Here is a 21356-nt window from a genome sequence, read left to right on the forward strand (position 1 = left end):
CCCGCGCCCTGAGGCGTAGCCCCGAGGCCCATTCCCGAGGGACGTTCCCGGGACCCGTTCCCGAGGGACCGTCACCACCGGGACGCCGCGCGCCGCTGGGTGTCACGGCCCCCAGTGCCCGGGAGGGGGCGACACCCCGCGCTCCCCGCACAGCCCCGGTGCTCGCGCGGTGGCGCTGTTGCCGCCCGGCGGAGCAGTAGAGTTCGGGGGGCGCTCGCTGGAAGGTCAGCGCGGCGCGGGGCGTGCCGGGAAGGCGGGGTCTCCCTCCGGGACAGCCATCTTGTTCTGGCCGGGGCCGAGCCCAGGGGCGCGGGACGATGAAGGGGTTTCCGATGGCCGCGCGCTCCCTCTCGGTGAGCGGGATCCGGGCACGTTGTGCGCGGTGCGGGAGAGGCGCAGCTGGCGGTGACAGCCGCTGTCTGGGCCCGGGGCTGCGGGTGGGCCTGACCCCGGCCGGCTCGGAGCAGTGAGCTGGGCAGGGGGCAGGGGCCGGCAGCCGTGGCAGCGGCACTGCCGGGCTGCCCGCGGGGTCGGGGTGGGTGCCGGGGCCGAGCCGGGCCGGGCCGGCGGGCGGCGCAGCGGGACGGCGGCTGAAGGTCAGACAGGCCGCGGGCCGGGTCCGGAGCGCCCCGCAGCGAGCGGCACCCAGAGCCGCCCCGGCAGCGTCCGGCGGGGCACGGGGAGAAGGGAGGTGAGAGAATCCCGCCGCGCTAGAGAGGCTTCAGCTGCTTGAGACAAGGTGGTGCCCTTGGCATTGCGCTTGGCGTGTCCTGGAGGCGTGCAGGGGACAGAGGACTTGTCGTTCCCAAAGGCTCTCGGACAACTGGGTAGAACCTGTCTTGGACGTCCGCTGGAAATGCGCTCGGGTGGGATGGAGAATGACCTCTGAGTGACAGAGTGTTTGTGAGTCAGTTTTACATATAAAGGAGTAGTTCATAAATAAGTAGACTTAGAGTTTAAAACTAGGTGTCTTAGCAAACCCTTGGTTAGGGTGGAAAGGAGTTTTTCCTAGGGTCGAACAATGAACAGTCTCTGGTAAAGCAATGGGAGTTACATCACTGGCATCCGTACAGCCGATTGCAGTGGTGTTTCTGTCACTCGGTTTTCACCTTGGGATGCATGGGAATAAAGTTTCTTTCAATGTGGAAACGAGTAATATGTAAATTTACTAGTATAAGCAACTTTCTGTAGCTGCTGAAGGCAGGGCTCCTGTGATGTTCACCTCTTTTATATGAAGGACTGCTTTTGGTTATTAAAATCCTAGACTCATGGAATGATTTGAGTTGGAAGGGACCTAAGAGATCATGTCATTCTAGCCCCCTGCCATGGCTAGGGACATCATACACTAGACCAGATTGTTGCAGACCCTGTCCAATCTGGCCTTGAAGACTTCAAGGGATGAGGCGTCCAGAAATTCTCTGGACAACATATTTCACTGCCTCACCACGTCACAGGGAAGAAGTTTTTCCTAAAATCTAGTGTAACCCTCTGAGATTTTTTTTTTCCCCCCTTGTCCTATCTGCCTGCCTCTCTATCTCTTTTAAGAGCCCCTTTAACATAGTGGCAGGCTGGAGTGAGGTATCCCTGGAGCCTTCTCTTCTCCAGGCTGGACTCCCTCAGCTCTCAGCCTGTCTGTGTACCAGAGGTTTTCCACTCCTTTGATGTTCTTCATGGCCTCCTCTGGACCTATGTTAACAGGCCCAGACTGCAGTCTGAGGACTTGCCTCCATGTCCTCTGTGCAGGTTGGAACTCTGAGCTGACTCTTCAGGAGCTGAACTGCCTATGCATAAAGAATTTAAAGTTACCTCCAAGGTGTTGTGCTGCATGTGTGGATTGTTGTGGCTCTTGGTTCAGTTAATTGCTCTGCAGCATACTCCTGACTGTATGGGATTGAGAGGGACACCCACTGCACAGCTGCAAAGAGAGGAGGGCAGGAAAGATTCTTACATTGCTATTCCTTGAAATTCCAGAGCCCTTGTGTAAGTCATAGCACAGGTTCTACTGATGTAAGAAGTAATCAGAGGAATTACAAGGGAATTACTATTTTTACTGCAGTGTTGGAAGTCCTTCATTGTATTTCTACTTTAAAATCAGATTCTTTTTCAGTATGTAAGGAAATGTGATGAACTAATTAAAGAAATTAATTCTCTTATGCTTTCTCCTCTAGAAGAGATTTTACTCACTTAAAACAGCTCCTAAAGTTTCACACTCACCAGCTGCAGCAAAAGTGAAATTATCTCCAGAGTCTCAGGATCTGGAGGTCAGTATAAAAATACAGGTTGGGTTTTTTCCTCTCTCTTTTTAATTTATTTTTTAAGACTCAGTTAAAGCAGAGCTGTGATAAGTACTTCCACTGAATGAAAACAAAGATTTTTTTTCTTTTTAATACAGATCACAAAATTACCAAATGGCTTAGTTATTGCGTCTTTGGAAAACTTCTCTCCAGCTTCAAGAATTGGTGTGTTTATTAAAACAGGCAGCAGATATGAAACCACCAGTAACCTGGGAACTGCTCACTTGCTTCGTCTTGCATCTAATTTGGTAAGTGTTAATTGCCTTTGCTATTATATTGACAGTAGGTGAAATGGTAAATGGTTTACTAGTGCAAAAATGAATGGTATGGTAAAATTTAATGTAAGATCTTACAAAGTGGAGAACAGTATACAGTTGTACTTGGTTATGTGGTTCAGTGCAGGAGAAATGATGCTGCTTCCTGGAAGAGGAGAAGTAATACTCATTTATAATTATGCTTTCCTTTGATGTCTTAAACTAGATATATATATAGTATATCTACATTCAAATACACACATAACTCATTTTATTTAAGCTGCAGTAGAAATTAGTTCAGGTGGCTGATACAAACCCAGTTTTGTGCATGTGTGGAATATTTCTGAGTAGTTTCTCTTGCTGCAGCCATCAACTCAATATCTGTTTTGTAAATAGCTACAATTGTAAGCTGCCCTTTTTTGTTTTTATTTAATAGACTACTAAAGGAGCTTCCTCCTTCCGGATCACTCGTGGCATTGAAGCTGTTGGGGGCAGCCTGAGGTTTGTACCCACATAGAAAGATGGTCTGTGTTGGTGAGCTGCAAATGAGCTCTGGGACTAAAGGAAACATAAGACAATAAGCACAGCAATGTGTAGGTGGATAAGCTCAGCAAGGAAGTGGCACTTGAATAGCGAATGTTGTCAAGGAAGATGTACTTTTTGTTCTGTTAAGCTTCAAGGCTGTGCTGATGATTTGTATTTTAAAAACACCTTTCAGTAAACAAAACACAAATATTGTGCACACAGAAGAAATATAATTTGTTTAGAAGCTTAGTTTTCTGTCTACCTTTGCATAAACTTCCTAAAGTCAGATGATTTTTTTCCTTCCTCCATCTTTTGTGAATAGATTGCAGCCTTGGGAACAGTACAGACAGTAGTTAGCTGTTGTGATTTGAGGGTTTTGAGCCTAGGAAAACAAGACTAAGAGGAATAAGAGAGATCTCACTGTACCTGCTTTCTTTCAGTGTATCTTGAAATCATCCAGTAAGATCTTTTTATCTAGAATTTGATTTAAAATAGTGTTTTATGACTCTACCCTTTTCTAGTCTTGTCAGTAACAAATATGTTGAAGGAAAAGGACAGGATCAACTAAGTTTTCTGCCCAAAAAGAGTAATTTCTAAATTGCTTTTTTTCATACCTAGGCACTTTTTTCCCATGTTCTGCTATTCAATTTTATTTGCTCTTTTACCTTGGATTATTGTGGAATCTTAAATTCTGATGGTCACAGACACTTGTTATTACTTGAATATTATTACTTGAATACTGAAGATATGAGTTTTAATTGCCTGTTTCTGCTCTGTGTGTGTTGAAAAAGACATCCCAGACAGATTTAAGGTTAAGTAGTTGTTCCAGTCTGTGTCTTGTTGATGAATTTGATCAATGGGGGACAGTATGTGTGAACATTGACTTCTGTGTTCTTTGCTGAAATGGATTTTGGTTTTTTCTCGTGTAGTGTACACGCAACAAGAGAGAAAATGGCTTACTCTGTTGAATGTCTGCGAAACTATGTGTAGGTATCTGATGGGCTATAAAGGGAATTACTGCCTTCTTTAAAACTGCTTAGTAGTGAAGACTTGTCATTTTACATGGTGGGAGGAATATCTGTTCTCATGCTTTTTTAATAAATCAGTAAATTACTATATTAATTTTGAACTTCTGTGTCATGTTACTGAGCAAATAAATGATGCAGAACTGAATTATCCTACTTTGAGCAGTGCTGATAATTGCTCTGGCTTGAGTGATGCATTTTGTTGTTAATGTGTTGCTTACAGATTGATTTGAATTGCTTTCGACTGCAGAAGAAGTATATTACTCGTGTTTAATGCCTTTGTAACTTTTTTTTATCTAGTGATACAGTAATGGAATATCTCCTGAATGTTACCACAGCACCAGAGTTCAGACCATGGGAAGTAGCTGATATTCAGCCACGACTTAAAGTTGATAAAGCAATTGCACTTCAGAATCCTCAAGTTGGTAAGTGTATTTTCTGTTCCACTGTATTGGTTCTGCAGGAGTTCCTTCAAAATAAAAAAAATGTGGAAAAAATAGTTTCCCTTTTGCTTTGTCACACGAACATTGAATTTTCCAACTTATTGATAGGTATGGCCTTTCTGGTGTTTTTGAACTTCTCTGAATTTACAGGTTTTTCCAGCCTATGATAACATTTAGCAAGTAACATGCTGACTGTATCTTGGACCATTTTCCTTGACAGCTTCCATTTTACATTTTTAATTATTTTTGAGTACAACCAAAGAATGTGCAAGTCATAACTGTTGTTGACAATGTATTTGCAGAAGCTTGTGTTTTGAAAACCATATTTAGGTATTACTCATTGGTGTGAAAACAGTATCCTAGAAAAGACGAATTTGTATGAATTGGTATAAAAACAATCTGTATTTTCATCCCTCTGAAAATGGGTTCCAGCTTAAGGATAGTAAATTTAGCTTTCTGCATTTAAGGGAAAACAAAAAGGAGACACAACACAAAGCCTCAGTCAGATCAGGCCTATTCCAGTATATCTTGTGTTATTAACTCTTGTCATCCAAAATCACCCTGGTTGTTCTACTCAATACACATAATTTGTACCACTCTGAAGCATGTTTACCTTTTGTAACCCATTGAAGGTGACAGTGTAATGTTGGAAAAATCTCTGGCTTACACTGAAGTGGTGCCACTATTTTTTTTAATTATCATAATTTTTTTTTAAACTTATATCAACTGCAGGTTTGTTATTATAGTAATGTAATATTTTCAGTCACAGTAATGTTCAGAAACAGAACTATGAGGAAAGGAATCTTTCTCCTGAGGAAAAACTGTGAGCAAATACAAGGAGAATATCAAAACAGGAATTACTGGAATGCTATTGGCGTGCAAAAAAACTAATGAGAAGGGAATTTAAGACACTAGCATCCTTCGTCTGAGCAGGGAGATAGATGAGACACCTCACAAAGCTACAAATAGTATTCTAGAGAGCCTCTTCTTTCTCAAGAACAAGGGATGCCTACAGTGAAGATGATAATTAAAAGGATGCTGCTCCCCTTCTTCTAAATACTGATTGCATTTATAGCTTGCTGTTGAAGCCAAAGTGTTGAGTGTATATATAAGTTATTTTATCTATATGTTTGTTTTGGTTACTTTTTAATAAGCTGCATAAGAACAGAAGGCCTCAGGCCAGATTGCTCCAGGCCAAGGATTTGGAAATTTCCCTATGAATTGGATTATTCCAGACCTTCTTTTGCAAATATTATGGTCCTTAATGTGGACCACAGCTCTCCTTCATTTAGTTTCACTTGTAACATTTATTAAATGTGGCTCTTGTGTTAATTATCTGAAACTTTGTTCCTCTCAGGAGTGCTGGAAAACTTGCATGCTGCAGCTTATAAAAATGCTCTGGCAAACCCCTTGTATTGTCCAGACTACAGAGTTGGAAAAATTACTTCTGAGCAGGTAGGGTTCTTTGTATTGTGTTATATATCTGTTTCAGTTTTTTGTCAGGAATAGGTAGTGACACTTCTGAGAGAAAATTAATTTAGTGTAGATACAGGTAGTATTTACCACCTTATTGATCTGGTGTTTAAATAATTTATTTCCATGCAACTTTTAATACTAGGTACAGAACTCACATTCACATTTTAAAAGATGGTTAAGGTCAGTGGCTTTCTGTTGACAGTGAGGCTGTCAATGAAATGTAGGTGTTCTTGTATAAAAGGGTTTTGTAGTTGTCACTGGGAAATGCAATAAAATTACATTCTATAGACAGTTCCTTTGGGGAACTTTGCTTTAAGAAGTATAAGGGGCTATGTCAGAAACACATGATTTTTGTTTTTAAACAAAATACCCTAAAATATGAATTTGCTGTTGCAGCTTCACCATTTTGTACAGACCAATTTCACAAGTTCAAGAATGGCTCTCGTAGGAATAGGTATGTATGTTCCTGAATGAGCACTGCAGGTCATGGGAACACTGCTGGAGAAATTTGAGTGCTCTCTAGAAGTAAAATGTTAAGATAGGCTTCACTTTTATTTAACTGCTGTAGCTTTTCAGTGTCATTGCATTACTTGGAGTAACTGTTGTATTGCAGGTGTAGAGCACTCTACCTTAAAGCATGTTGCAGAGCAATTCCTAAATATCCGAAGTGGCTCTGGTGCTCCTGGTGGAAAGGCTGTTTATAGAGGGGGTAAGGATGTTTCTTGTATCTATTCTGATTTTCTGTTTATAAATGTGGTAGTATTCAAAGTTACAACTGAAAACTCTACAGTTGCCCTAAATGCTGAGTGTTGGAAGTGACAGTTCAGATGCATATCCCATTTAAATAAGCAGAAGATTCCACCATGGAAAGTTCTGGGATAAAACTGAACCCAGCCCTTCAAAGTTTTACCTGGGACATTATTTTTTCTATAAAGTGAAAAACAAGCTGCCATATGGTTTCTCTTGGCAGTTTTGGTAAGATTCCTGTAAGGGTATGTTAGGGATTTCTGTTTAGAGAAGATGTGTTAAATGTTGTAAGTCAAAGCAATGCTTAGCTCTTTCAGAGCAGTGTCCTGTACCATTACCAACACCTATTGTTTAGCTGGAGTATCAGATGATGAAGGGGGAAAAGAAAGTTTCCAGCTTAATATTTGACTGGAATAACTTCAGTTTCTATAAGTGAGCATTAATATTATTACAAACAGAAGATACACTATTTTTTGGAATTTTTGTTATATGGAGACTCTTGAGTTTTATCATCCCACATTGTGTATGGTTTAGGGTCAGGTTCAAGTAAGGCACAGCAAGGTACCAGGTTTTGTGCTAGCAAGAAAAATTTTGAAAGTAAAGGACTTTTTAAAGTTAGCTGTGGTCTCATGCTGCTTTCCTGACATGCAGTAACTTCAGGCCCTGGCTTCTCTCTGTTAAAGGGAAATGTTTCCTTTCCATGCCTCTGAATGTGCAGTAGTTTCTAATTCAGCACTGTATTACCTTTTATTCTGTTGTATTTCTAGGAGAAATCAGGAAACAGACTGGGGATAGCCTTGTCCATGCTGCTATTGTAGCAGAAGGAGCTGTCGTTGGGAGCCCAGAAGCAAATGCCTTCAGTGTCCTGCAGTATGTTTTAGGTGCTGGGCCCCTTGTCAAGAGGGGGAGCAATGTTACCAGCAAATTGACCCAGGGTGTTGCTAAAGCAACCAGCCAGCCATTTGATGTAAGTTCAGAGGATTTCTGTATCTGATTTTTAAGTAAAATGTGTATTATCATTGGGAGGTTGCTACCTTCAGCTAGAATCTCAATTGGTTCGTTCTTGCACACATTAGTGTATCAGTGAAGGCTTCCAGTCTGATCTTTCCTCAGCACAGAGGGAGTTTAGCTTCTTGAATTACAGTGTTTCAGATCCTAACAGTTATTTTCCAGTGCTTGATGCTGAATTACTCTGATACTTGTAACAGTTGATTATAATGTTTGTTTTGCAGGTTTCTGCATTTAATGTTAATTACTCTGATTCTGGGCTCTTTGGGATTTATACCATAGCCCAGGCTCCAAATGCTGGGGAGGTGAGTTGCTGATTGGAATTTAAGTATTAATAACATAACCTTCAAAGCAGTGATTTGGTTTGAGATAGTGATTGATTCATCTAAAAAAAATCATCTGATTTCTTGTTTTAGAATGCTACATGTTCAATTATGACTTAGCTCTGTAAGCTGGGAATGAGACTTGCTTTGTGGGAAGGACAGATACATCATATGAACTGAAGTTAGTAAAATTGAATTGCTGACTGTAATGGCTGATTTACATTTGTAAGCCTAAGTATATCATGAAGAACATGCTGTTTCTTGAAGCTGGCAGAACTGAACACTTGTATGAAAAATGGTGAGACCATATAAATGAATGCTGTGGTGCAGTTACAGTCCACACTGGTTTTTGTGCATTTTTGGGCATTTGTTACACTGGTTTTAGTTTTGTTATAAAACTGCTCAGAATCATCTTCGGGCAGACAATCCTCACATTGTCAGCTGCTCTTCCCTTGAAGCTTCCAAGATACCAGATAATAGAAATAACATGATGAAATTTGATGTGGAAATAAATCTTAAAACAATTATATCTTCCTCAGGTGATTAAAGCTGCTTTGAACCAGGTGAAGGCAGTTGCTCAGGGTGGTGTCACCGATGCTGATGTCACAACGGCAAAGTGAGTGTGTAAAGAATTCTCATGTGCTGTAAAGAGAAATTTCTTAACATGTGGCTGCTTGTCAAACACACAGACCGTTCTGTGCAGCAGAGCTTATCCTGTAATTACTTCCATGGGGAATTGCTCATGGTCCTGCATTAAAACTGAGCTCCATCAATATTCTTTTTCAAAGCTGTACTGATTCTCCAGTAGTGTTATTTCCTAATGAAATCTTGTTAGAGCAGTGTTAATATTTCCTGAAGACTGTTTCAATGTAAGAAATTAGCGAGTGTCAGCAGATGCTGTCGTTTTAATTATACTCTGTAGTATTAAGATATATTTGAATTAGAATCCTAAATTGCATTATTTAGGTAATTCCCTTTACAGTTACACTGAGCAATTCCCAAAACAATTACAATAAGCAATCTGTACCATCTTCAAAGAAAAGGAGTAATGAGGGTGTGCAAGTGTAAAGCACTGAATTAGTGATGTTACACCAAGTGCTGGAAATACATGCCCCTAGGAATATTTGGGGAGGGAGTCTCCAAGTAGTGTTAAACTGCATTAAGCTTTTAAAGCTGCAGTTGTGCAAAACAACAATATAGTACAGACTCTATTAGCAAAATGAAAATATTGCCTGTTGCATGTATAAAATACAAGACTATGAAAAGCATAGTTACACAAAATATGATAGCCTAGACATGGTTGGTTCTGCCTTAGTCACTATAACTAAATGGTGGATGCTGCACTTTTATATTGGGCATTATTTGTTTTGTGTGTTGTGGGTTTTGTGGTTTTTTGGTTTGCACTTGTTTTTTTAAACAAAGCTGCCTACCATTAGGGAGTTACATGCAGTGCTCCTGTGGCTAATTTTCTTTTTTTCTTTTTCTTTTTTTTTTGGAGTTTCCCTTCTGGAATCGCTTCATGCATTTCCTATATTCATCTTTTTCCTTTATTGAAAAAAAATAAACCACCAACCAAACTCAGTTCTATTTGCAGAGTCTGACAATTCAATCAGAAATACCAAGCTACTTAATAATCAGCTATTGGAATAAATAGTGTTCTATCTTTTTGTCTTCAGAACAGAAGGACTGGGTTACAAAAATAAGATTTTCTTATGTAGCAGTGATTCTTCATGAAACACAAAAACCATAAAGTCTTAACTAAGCATGGAACTATTACAGGAGGTACCTGACCCTTTACATTCACTGCTTCTTTGTCACTTAGGACAAAATTGCTCTGCATGCATCTGTTCTTGATGAGAAAATTAGATTTAAACCTGATACTTTGTCTGATTGCATTAGTTACCTCAGACAGGAACAAATCCTGAGCTAGACATCTGACTGTGGAGAGACAGCAGGTGTTCAAGTACCTGTCATTTTCATGTTTGGACTATTTGTGGTGCCTCTTTCCTAACGATGGAATCCGTCCGTATTAGAAAAGGGAAACCTTAAAAATGGAATCTTGAGAAGTTTAAAGGGACCAAACCCTCATTGTATTTATGGGTGGTAAGGAAGGTAATAGCAGGACTCAAACTTGCTCATTTGATGCTTTATCTGATGGCAGAAATCAGCTGAAAGCCAACTATTTGATGTCAGTGGAGACCTCAAAAGGGTTGCTGAATGAAATTGGGTCTGAGTCCCTGGTTTCTGGCACACACACATCCCCATCTGCTGCTGCTCAAAAAATCGACTCTGTAGCCACTGCTGATGTTGTGAATGTAAGTATGTGTCAGTATTACAGGTGTTCCTTAATCACTGTGTCAGGTTTTTTATGGAAAACTGATGCTCATTTCTGTGTGTTTATAAACACACACATTTACTATCTTTAAAAATAGAAAAGGCAGCTCATTTACAAATCCCAGCTGGGTACCTTTTGATGTCTTCGCTTTATTAACAGAAGACTTTTTAATCCAATACACTGTCAAACTAGTGTAGCTGGCAATTATGTAAAATTCTCACCTTCTTCACTTAAAATTTACCTGAAACTGCTGACTAATATTCAGAGAAAACTTCATATTAGTTTCAGTGCAGGTGAGTGCAAGTGATTCTGTGTCAAGGTTTTTAGGATTCCTGAGTCTAGAATAATGGGTGTGTTTAAAAAACAATTAAGCTTTCAGTGATAAATTGATGTAACTTTGTTGCTACTGCACATTACCTTGTTGCTTATATGTGAGTGAAGCAAATTTCTAAAAATCTATCATAAAGAGAAATTCTGAGATAAATTTTTTTTTTTCATAGTCATTGCTTATTTGTATTGCACCAGCTGGCAATAGCTTTAGTAGCAATGAGATACACTGTATTTATGGTGTAATAATTATTCTAGGAATAAACATTTTTAGAGTTCATGCTTTTTCTATCCAGTTGTCTATCTGCCATTTCTGTTCAGATTATAAAGTGATGAGTAGCTGTATTAGAAGCAATTAGATTTCTACAGCAAAAGGAGGATTGTTTACATCATGGTATATTATAGGGGTGCCAGGATTTGTCCTTTGTTTTAGTAACTTGAAGCTGATGCTCTAGCATCAACTCTGTTGTAGTGAATATTTCCTCATATCCACTTTCCTGATTTATTTTCAGGCTGCAAAGAAGTTCATCAGTGGGAAGAAATCAATGGCAGCTTCTGGAGATTTGGGAAATACTCCTTTTCTTGATGAGTTGTAAAAGAAATCTGGGATGAATTTGATTCAAGATGGACCTGTGCTCTAAATCACCATGTTCTAAATGAATTATTACTAACTTGTTATTTATGAATTCAGTTCTTTCAGAAAGTTAATCTGGAGTAATTGTGGGCTTGCACTCATCAAATAAAGTGCTGAGTTCATACATTCTGTGTAGAAGTTTTTTTCACTGAAAATGGTATATAAAAGGCTGATAAATTTGGTGCTGTACACTGTTGTACGATGGAGACAAATGCTGTAATTACCACTGGTTATCTATGTATTCTTGTATATTCAGGAAATGTTCTTGATAGATTGTCTCTACCATCCTTATATCAATTAAGTAAAGAAACCTGCCTTCAAATAAAGATGAATGTATTAGACTTTCTTAGAGCTTGCAGTTCCTACTTGTCTGGGACTAGCAGAGGTTTTGTTTTTCCATGACTTCTCCACAAGTACTAGAAGATGTCTTTGAGGGGATTATCCATATATAGCTAATACATCATTTGAAATCTCACAGGACATACATTTTTTGAAGTCGAGGCATGTGTTAAAAGAAAACAGATACATCATAAGAAATTTAGGGTTTGAAAAAGCCAACTTTTGAGCTGTTCTGAAGTCAAGCAAAGGCTTACAGATAGGATGCATGTGACACAGAAGGGCAGGAAGAAGAGGAAAGGGTCTCGGCATGAAGGAGGTCAAACAACACGGGATTTGAATAGAGTATTGCACAGTGCACCAGCATCCTGGAGTACAGCATCACACTGTGCCTACTCAAGTGTCTGGCCTGGAGCAGATATTCACTGAATTTTGGATATTGCTGGTAACATGGATGAACTCACAACTCTAACTGTGAAGATTTATACTAAAAGTATCCATGTCTCTGTCATCATCACTATTGGACTCAGTGTCATCTTCATCCTCATTGTTTTCACTCACACAGCATGCTCTTACTTGAACATGCAGTAATTCCCATAGCCATTTACTTAGCTAATCATGGGATCTTCATTTTTTTTTCAAACATTTGTTCTAAAGAGAAGTTCTTCAGTTCTGAAGCTCCTCTAGTATCAATCATTCTATTGTTCACTGTCCCTTGTATGCTCTTTCCTTTGGTCTATCTCTTTGTTCAATCAACAGAAAAGCAAGCTCTTTTTTTTTTTCTACTCCTTCAGTGTAGGTAATGATTTATTCAAACATAAAGGTTTAATCTCTTGGAAAGCCCCTTGCTGTGTGAGCTTCCTTTCTGCTGTTCTAGCCTAATTATCTCATTTTAATACTTCTGTTCCTTCCCCTACCTCTGAAGTTTATTTCTGTTAAATCTCTGTGCCTCAGGAAAACTTGGAACTACCTTGTAACCATCTACATTAATTCTACTGAGTGTATGGACCACCCTTAGCACTGAGAGCAATATATTCTTAAAAGCTGTATGCCATAGCTCTCACAAAAAGTGCTTTTTCTTTCCTGTTTAATTTTAAAAGTCCTAATCTTGAATCACTGTCAGGAGTTGAACTGATTAAGAAACAAGTTTTTTACAGGATTGTAGCGAGAGCTCCATCTTGGTATCATCAGCTGCTTGTAATTGTCTTGATGTGTGGCCATTACAAACATTTATGTTCACAGAAGAGGCAGGAAGGGAAATGTCAAAACCACCAACACAGGCACACCTTACATTGTCAGGAGAGGCCAGGGATTAAGCAAGAGCTGTCTGCAAGAGCCGAGGCATTCCAGTAGAAAGCAGCCTTTGAAGATTTCTATGGAGTTAACTTCTTGTACCACTGAAGGTATTTTGAGGAGATTGAAACTTAAAAGATTATACTCATTTTTATCAGCTGAGAAAAAAAAAGTCCATAAAGATAAAAACTAATTCACTGCAGGAAAAGCTCCTAAGTAGTGCATTTGTGCATCTTACTTTTCTCAACCCCCATGCTCTGTGCATTGGTATTAATGCCAAAGTAATTGTTCTGTTTGTGGTATCATTAGGAGATGGAGTTTCTACAAATACTGTATTTTTGCAATATTTTACAGCTTTGGTCCTAAGTAGGAATTGAACAAATTCAGCTGTTTGGTGAGGTTTTTTTGCATGAGGCATGTGCTGAGTTAGATCTAGGTGCTCCATGAAGCAAGCTCAGCTTGTTTCCTTTGGTTCCAAAAACTAAGATCAGCTACAGAGGGACAATGTTACAAGTCCTCAACTCACTTTAAACCTTTCTGTACTTGCTGCAGTAAATCAAACACTGTAAATCTCATGTTGTAAATAATTAGATTCCTTGTAACCCTTATTGAAAATGCTTTTGAAGCTTGCCTTCTTCAAATTGTTGCAAATAGAACTAATTATTTTCAGTGGTGCATATTATTAATATTCAATGATTAGTATTGCAATTAGAGATGCGGGAAAAAAAACCCAAAAGCATCAAACTCAAACAAACCAACAGCCAATCAGTATCATAAATACACTTCTGTATATCAGAGGTTTTGGGGGTTTTTTTCAGGGAATGGATAAATGCTATCATGTCCTAAGAAAATCATAAGTATTTAGTTCAAATTTATGCTCCAGATTTTCCCACTGAGTTTTATACTCAGATCAAATGTGCAAAGCCTTTCGCCTAATAAAAGGCCAAGAACTCCATTTGATGTTTTTTATTTCATCAAGCAAGTAAATGTTTCTTCCTGGTGCTTGCAATTCTGAAGGAAGGACTGCCCAAACTATAAAGGCACTGCTAGGAAAATTGTTCTAATTTAAAGATATGCATTTTCACTGTACAGCCAGTAAATTTCTAAACTACTTCTTCGCTTCATAGATTTCAATGTTAAGAGACAATTTCATGCTGGGAATTACCATAGCACAGTCTCGTCCCCAAACTGTAGTTCATGAGTTTAATGTAATTGGGCTGGGGACCCATGTGAAGCACTCACATTTACAGAGCTTTCAATTTCAAGTTTAATACAGGTGTCAGATGTTCCACAAGAAACCTTTAATAACTGGTAATAGTCTGCTAGTTCTGATATGGTTCATTTCAGGTTTAAAACATTTAGCAAATGAACACCTGTGTGGATTGTTAAAGCACAGAGATTAGTCTATTGCCACCTTGTAACTACTCTGTGTAATAAAGAGAAATAAAAAGCAAACAATAAGGCAAATTAATTTCAAGCCTTGTGAAGATCTGTGTTACTTGCAGAAAGAAATTGCTCAAACAATAATGCACTGAATAAAGAATTACATTATTCAAGTTTAGTTGCTACATAAAGGTAATAGTCAAAATATTTTTTGGAAAAAATCTGCTGGTGAATAGGAAGTCTGTTTTTGCTGGAGAACAATGTATAGACTTAAATCTTGATCTAATTATAGAACAGTCACCATATCAGCTATTTTAAGATCACAGGTATTTCATCACAGTGGAATGCTGGCACTGAGCTTTATACAGTTTGTGCTAGTTTCTTTTCTCTGTAATTTTAAACTGAGTTTCTTTTGATCTGTGTAAGTGTAAATAAATCAGAGACAGGCTCAAAGCATAAATGCAGAACAAGGATATTTTCAATGCAATTAAATTTTAATATCAGTATTGGTTCTTTTTACCTGGTTTCAGCTTTCCATCATTAGCTGCAGAGCTTTTTTCAACAAGGCTTGTTTTCTGGAGATATGGCCCATCCTGTACCCTTGTGAGGGCTAATCCTTATTCATCCATCCCAATCTCTGCCATTAGTGCTGCTATCTGTGTGCTCAGTGTTTTCCAATGCTGTCAAGTGCCCTCTGAAAAGTGAGAGGAAAACTTTATTAGCTGAGAGAGTGATATCATTCTTCAATAAAATGTTTAAGGAGACAGTTGAGAGGGTGCTGTCTCCATTCTTAAGTATCCAAACACTTAAGCCTCTCATCCTTAGTTACTTCTTTAGACTGACAATGTGTGCTGAGTTGGTGCCAAGACTCCATAAACTTGCTTTCTGCAAATAAACACACGGAAAGTAGTTTTTACTTAGAAACTTATTTCTTAAAAAGTCACACATTTTGCCAAGAGGAGGAGGGACTGTTACTTCAGTATTCATTACTAACAGCAACATATTCAGGGAAGGCAGGGAACAGGGTATAAAATAACAGAACAGAGGAGTTTACAGCTATCAAGGACTTCAACAAAATACTGCATGCCTATAGCAAATGGATTTTTCAAATCACTATTTCTTCCATGCACCAATTTTTTGTGGTTTGGAGGGAATAATTTCAGTTATTTTTCATCAAAAGCCTTACAATTTTCTCCACCCTTAAGAAAATTTGTCAAGTACAGGCGATTTCAATGGGAGGTAAGTACAGGGCTTGTCCTCCAAATAACAAATCCTACTGATTGCTGGTGAACACGTTAAGATTTCTGATACCTCCATTTTGTTTGTACAGTCTGCCATTTATGTAAAATACTTACATAAAAATAAACAGCACAGGCAATTGCCCACTTGGCTTCCCAGTATGTTCCATATAGACCAGTTGTGCTACTCTGGAAAAAACAGGTGGGTGTTCACTGTTGGAAGGGAAAAAATGCAAACAATTAGATTTTTCCCAAGTATGTGTAGATGTGAGGGCTGTTTGGTTCATTTACTTCAACATTCCCATAACAGGATCAAAGGCACAGAGCTTTTGTGGCCAAAACCGGGCTGGTTTCCCACATTTGATGCATTGTTCATTTTCTGGCTACAGATTCCCCACAATTTTGTACAGCTGAATCTATGGAAAAGCATGCCATCAGAAATGGCTGTATTTGGGTGAGATTTCCAGTCACAATTAATTAAATTTCCTTCCAAAGACAGAGCACAGACACAATGCTGTGTAGCGCTTCTGAGGGGCTCCACAGCCGCCAAACCTCACTCCTTCCATGTCCCCTGTTCTCATCAGTGCTAGAGAGGCAGCTCTGGAATTTCAGGGACTCAAGAAACAGAAGGCAGGTTTTTGTGGTAAACACAGACCTGTGATCATTCCCCAGCCCTTGGCACTGACCAAGAGGCTCATTATCGGTTCCAAACCACCTCCGGGCACCGCGAAGTATGAGGGCCACGAAGGTCCAGCCAAGTGCTGGGGCTCCACGGATCAGAGCCGAGCGGGGACCAGGCGCGGTGGGGTCTGCAGGCACCGCCCGCCCCTCACAACCCGCCCTGGGGCACCGCCCGCCCCTCACGACAGACCCGCCCCTCACGAGAGACCCACCCTGGGGCACCGCCCGCCCCTCACGACAGACCCGCCCCTCACGACAGACCCGCCCCTCACGACAGACCCGCCCCTCACGACAGACCCGCCCTGGGGCACCGCCCGCCCCACCCTGGCCACTTGCCCCGCCTCCTCCCCAGGCCACGCCCACAAGTAGCGCTCGGTACCGCCCCTCTCGCTCCCGCCTTCCGGCCAGCCCCGCCTCTTTCCCCGCCCACCAATCCAAACCCCACCCACTCGGCACAGCCCCCGCCCTTCCCGCCCCCAGCCAGTCCCGCCCATCAGGCACAGGCCCCGCCCCCGCCCCGCGCTGCCCGGAGAAAGCTGCAGAGGCCCCTGAGCTGCCCCGCCCCCCCGGAGCTGGCCCCGCCCCCGCGGGAAGCCCCGCCCCGCCCGGGGCGCGCGCCGGGGACCGCGGGTTCCCCTTCCGGAGCGGCCGCCGCCCCCCCGCCCGCCGGGTTCGCTTCCGGCGCTGTCCGGGGTCCGTTCCTGCCGCCGCCGCCGAGCGCGGCGCGGGGCCCATGGAGCCGCGGCCGTGAGGCGCCCCCGGCCCGGGCCCGCTGTGGGAGCCGGGCGGAGGCCGGAGCCGGGTGCCGCCGGAGCCGGAGGAGATGGACAAACTGACCATCATCTCAGGATGCCTCTTCCTGGCTGCCGACATCTTCGCCATCGCCAGCCTGGCGAACCCGGACTGGATCAACACCGGCGAGTCCGCGGGTGAGGGCGGCCGGCGCGGGACCCGCCGGCAGCTTGCGGCAGGTGGCCGGGAGAGGGCTCCGGCAGCGCTGGGGGGCTCGGGGGCGGGCGGGCTGCGGGGCCCGGGGGGCGCTGGGTCTGGCGTGAGGCGCCCAGGGGAGCCAGCCTGGGGGGCTGCTGGCCGCGGGGCCGAGGAGCGGCTGGGCCGCGTCCCGGGGCTCCCGGGGCTGCCCCCCGGGGGCGGCGGCGAGTGAAGCGGTGGGGGCAGCTGGTGGGACCCCGGCCCCGGGCAGAGCCCCTGGCGGTGCCTCCCGGCCCCCTCGGCAGAGCCCGGTCTTCCCAGGGGTTCTGCAAAGCCCCTGGGACCGCTCTGACTCTGGGAACCTGAGGGCCAGGACAGCATCCCTGCCTGTGCTTCCCAGGTGCCGTCACCTTGGACAGGGAATTGAGATCTGTCTCTGCTTAGTTTGCGGCAGGTTTGGAGTCTTTCGTGCTACACTGACGTTTCATTTGTTGCGGGGAAGTTCTTGGTTTTCTTTATGTTTTTTTTCCCCCCGAATAGTTCCTGCATGCTGATTTTTATCAGCTCTTAAGCCGAGATCCCATGTGGTTTTTATTTCAGAATGTGACATTGTTTTCTTTACAAGAACAAGGATTTGGGTATCTGTCTTTTTACTAATGATATAATTGTCTATGAACAATTTATTTCAGTCTGTTGATAAAGACCTGCCTGTTCTGATCAGTGGAGCAGGGAGAGAGGACAGGAGGAGGGCAGCTCTTTGATCTCATGTCCCAGAGGAACCCAAATCTCCCTGTCAGGAAAGGAAGCCAACCTTACTGCAAACAGATTAAACTAACTTAACCACTTTGACTGGTCACAGGACCCGAGGGAGCAGCATGAAGCTGTGTCAGGGGAGGTTTAGGTTGGGTATCAGAGGGTGATCGGGCTCTGACCAGACTCTCCAGGGCAGTGGTCACAGTGTTAAGCCTGTGTGTGTGTTCAGGAAGTGTTTGGACAGTGCTCTCAGACACACGGTGTGACTTTTGGGGCTGTCCTGTGCAGAACCAGGACTTGGACTTGATGATCCCTCTAGGTCCCTTTCAACTCAGGAGATCCTGTGATTTTTCCAATCAAACCACAGGTTAGTTCAGGGAAAACTGGTCCGGCTGTAAAGACTTCCGTCAAAAATTCTTGCAGAAGGTTTGAAAAATTTTCTTCATCTGGCTTGCATCTTCCATGCCTAATATTCAATGCATGCGAATGGTTGAACTGGTTCAAATTGTGTCATATTTCCTTTATTCTAATGAAGTAGAGTATTAAAAACTGTTTGGGATTGGTGACTGTACTCTGACCAGGCTGCACTTACGGCTTATTTGATTTGCTTCTAATTACCTAGTCTACAACCTGGACTTTCCTACATGGTTCAAAGGAAGGGAACGAGTCCCTTCCCAAAATGCAGCCTTCAGGAACTCCCTGGGTGACTTCATCCTGTAGCTAATTGTGGTGATTTTCCTGCCTATGGCTAGGTAAAATGGTTGGTTCTTTCCTCTTGTAATTCCACCTAACAGCAGTGCTGTGGTAATGAGCCCTTCTTCAGGGGCTCAAAGTCAAATAAAATAGTATTAATTTCAAATATTTAAATATGTCTTTCTGAAATCCTGCCTCACATTAGCAGATCTTGTGCAATGTGTAAAATGTTGGATTCTCTCTGCCTGTATAGAAAGGAGATAACAAAAACTATTCTGAAAAAAGTGCTCATGGAAAAAAAGTCCTTTGGGAACTAAGCACAGTCCGTTACATTCTTGTGTAAAGAAAAATGTTTTATATCTCTTTGTGATACAAAAATTGTTTCCTAAAATATTTTAAGCAGCAGTCATTTCTCAGTTACTTAGTGGATGATTACTTAAGAATCATCTGCTATTTCTGAGGTGCAACTAACAGTTTTACTTTTAATTAGCTGCCAAACATGAAAGCTGTATGGATTTTTTTCTGCAGGACTTTGCTAGTTGAAGAATGTTCTGACAGACCTAAACTTTTTTTTCTTTGCTGTATTTTGAAGCCAAACAAATTGTTGTCTTGATAAAACCATAGAGGAGAGCTAGCTGCCACCCTTAATGACTCTTTTGTAGATTTTTATTGATATAGGATTCAATGCATTATTATAAGAGTTGTGCTTAAAAACAATACAAATGTGTGTTTCTGGTGCTTAGACCTTCCAAAATGATCTGTTTGCCCAAACTGTAAAGAAAGGAAGTGTGGAGATGCCCACTGAACCAAGGACTTCCTATAGTATTGAATTATGAGGTGAATGCTTTTATGAGTGCCATTCATTACCCAGAGACTGCTGGGGAGAGAGATATGGCACAGGAGGGCACAGCCCTGATGGTAAAACCTGTCCCAGCTGCTGGTGACATTCAGGGACTCTCAGCAGACTACTGTGCTTGGAGCACATCCAAGGCATCCAGCTTCCATATGTGCCACTAAGAAGCAGGTTTTTTTTGGAGCATCCTGCACTCAGCTGGTGAAAGGAACTATTTGGTAAAAGAAAATATTTCTTCGCTTTATCTCTGTGTTCTTAGGTTCATCTCCTGTGGGAATTATTCCAGATTCTGCTTCTACAAGTCAGCTTAGTACCAAGGAGGGAGAGTAATAGTGTTTCTCTGCTTGGCTGCTGTCCTGGGGGTTCTGAAAGGCAGTGTGAAACAGCCTGGTCTCCTCAATACTGCAGCTGTTTGAGGATGGCAGAGAGCAGAGGTCTTGGCAAACCTGGGAAGGCAGCACTGCATTGGCTCATTCAGAGCTGTTTACAGCCACTAAGGTTGGGAACCTGGGCTTATGTTTCAGGAAAAAAAGTCTGTTCTGATTTGGATGCTAAACAATATGTACCTCTTACTCCAGAGATAGTAATGAGTTTCAGCTAAATTGGATAGCAGTGTAAATCACTGGCTCTAATGCTTCTCTGAAAAATCTAGATAGTTTTCAATATTTTTTTAAATCAATATAGAAGGGCTGATTAGTCTCCTAAATCTTACTCTTAAAGTTAAGTTTTATAGTCATTTGAAAAATGTTGGCTATAAAAATCTCTCCCCAGCAATTATCAGGAAAGGAATGCAACTGAGATTATTGAAGGTCTCAGATGCTTATCTGTCTTCAGGCCAGAGAAGCTACACCTTTGTGAACATGGGTCCAAGTCTCTGTTGGGCACTTCTTCATTATGTACTTTTGTAAGAGTTATTAATTAACTTGGTATCAGATATTTCATGCATCTTTAAGATGGTAAATGAAAGATGAAGATTAAATGGATTTTTCTAAACAGTGATTTCTCAGCGAGGTTTTGTTATTCGTGCTGTGCAAGTACAGAACTCCAATCTGAAAACTAGTGGCTGCTCAGTATTCTTGCACTGACTGCCTTTTCTTATCAAACTGACACTCTGTGAGAAATAAGGACAGAGCTGGCTTTAATTTAAGCCAGTGCCTAAAGTGCCACTGCTTTAAGTAGGAAGGAATTTTGCTCCTGTATCTCTGCACTTCTGCAAAGAACTTTATAAGCTGATAGTTTTGTCTCCATATGTTCCTTTTTTTTGTGTGGGATGGTCTTTAATGATTTTGATATTTTGTTTTCAGTAGGGGAGGAAGGGGGATAGAGGCAGCTCTAGCTTCAGTTCTCTTTTATGGGAAAAAAGGTAGGAATAGTGTGCACAGTTGAAATTAGAGATGTTAAAAGCTGTACATATGGGGGGGTTGACAACTTGAAATGCTTTTATGGGGTTTAGGATAGGTCAAGTAATTCAAGGGAATAATTTAATCAAGTAAAATCTCCCTTCAGAAAGCTAAGCTAAGTTTGTTTATGTGGCTTAGTCATCCCTTCCTATGTAGCATGATTGCTCATTTGATTCCAATTTACAGAACAACGTGTACCCTTTTTATAGCAGTCAATAAGTTAACATGGATGTCAGCATTTAGGGGTGCTTAACTGATGGGTAACTCCTAAAGCAGGGATATATCACATCCTCCTGTGCTGACCCATAGGTCACCAGGGAGCACACCAGGGAGGAGAATGTTATGGCCCATAGGTCACCAGGAGCACACAGGAGAATGTTATGGCCAGGCCACTCAGCATATGCC

General features: G+C 41.9%; 2 protein-coding genes and 1 long non-coding RNA gene across 5 annotated transcripts in view; 2 read left to right on the forward strand and 1 right to left on the reverse strand.

Moving 5' to 3' along the window:
• Nucleotides 1–238: 238 nt before the first annotated feature.
• Nucleotides 239–11737, forward strand: LOC117003918 (cytochrome b-c1 complex subunit 2, mitochondrial). Its single transcript, XM_033074298.2, has 14 exons — nt 239–353; nt 2169–2261; nt 2393–2542; nt 2985–3049; nt 4003–4059; nt 4399–4523; nt 5899–5996; nt 6414–6471; nt 6631–6726; nt 7532–7731; nt 7997–8077; nt 8635–8711; nt 10257–10410; nt 11270–11737. The coding sequence occupies exons 1-14, from the start codon at nt 318–320 to the stop codon at nt 11351–11353; spliced, it is 1374 nt and encodes a 457-aa protein (XP_032930189.1). The 5' UTR covers nt 239–317; the 3' UTR covers nt 11354–11737.
• Nucleotides 11643–16459, reverse strand: LOC117003920. The gene is made up of 2 exons (XR_004419565.1): nt 15759–16459; nt 11643–15097 (listed from the first exon to the last, which is right to left on the reverse strand). It is a non-coding gene; the product is annotated as an uncharacterized LOC117003920 (long non-coding RNA).
• A 614-nt stretch (nt 16460–17073) lies between these two features.
• MOSMO (modulator of smoothened) overlaps nt 17074–21356 on the forward strand; it is a 30679-nt gene continuing 26396 nt past the window's right edge. The window contains exon 1 of one of the 3 annotated variants that reach the window (XM_033074347.2): nt 17074–17293. In XM_033074347.2, coding sequence (XP_032930238.1) covers nt 17146–17293 — 148 coding nt within the window. In that variant the 5' untranslated portion in view covers nt 17074–17145. The remainder of the gene's footprint in view (nt 17294–21356) is intronic. The other 2 variants (XM_033074349.2, XM_033074350.2) reach the window with 2 other exon arrangements.

The sequence above is a fragment of the Catharus ustulatus genome, chromosome 16 (genome assembly GCF_009819885.2).
Source record: "Catharus ustulatus isolate bCatUst1 chromosome 16, bCatUst1.pri.v2, whole genome shotgun sequence".
NCBI classification, from domain to species: Eukaryota; Metazoa; Chordata; class Aves; order Passeriformes; family Turdidae; genus Catharus; species Catharus ustulatus.

Bases quoted from the DNA above. Each gene is read 5' to 3' on its own strand.
- LOC117003918 (XM_033074298.2), top strand. From the start codon at position 318: ATGAAGGGGTTTCCGATGGCCGCGCGCTCCCTCTCG. The intron at 3,050-4,002 runs GTTTGTACCCAC...TTTCTCGTGTAG, and splicing joins GCTGTTGGGGGCAGCCTGAG to TGTACACGCAACAAGAGAGA. The intron at 4,060-4,398 runs GTAGGTATCTGA...TTTTTTATCTAG, and splicing joins GAATGTCTGCGAAACTATGT to TGATACAGTAATGGAATATC.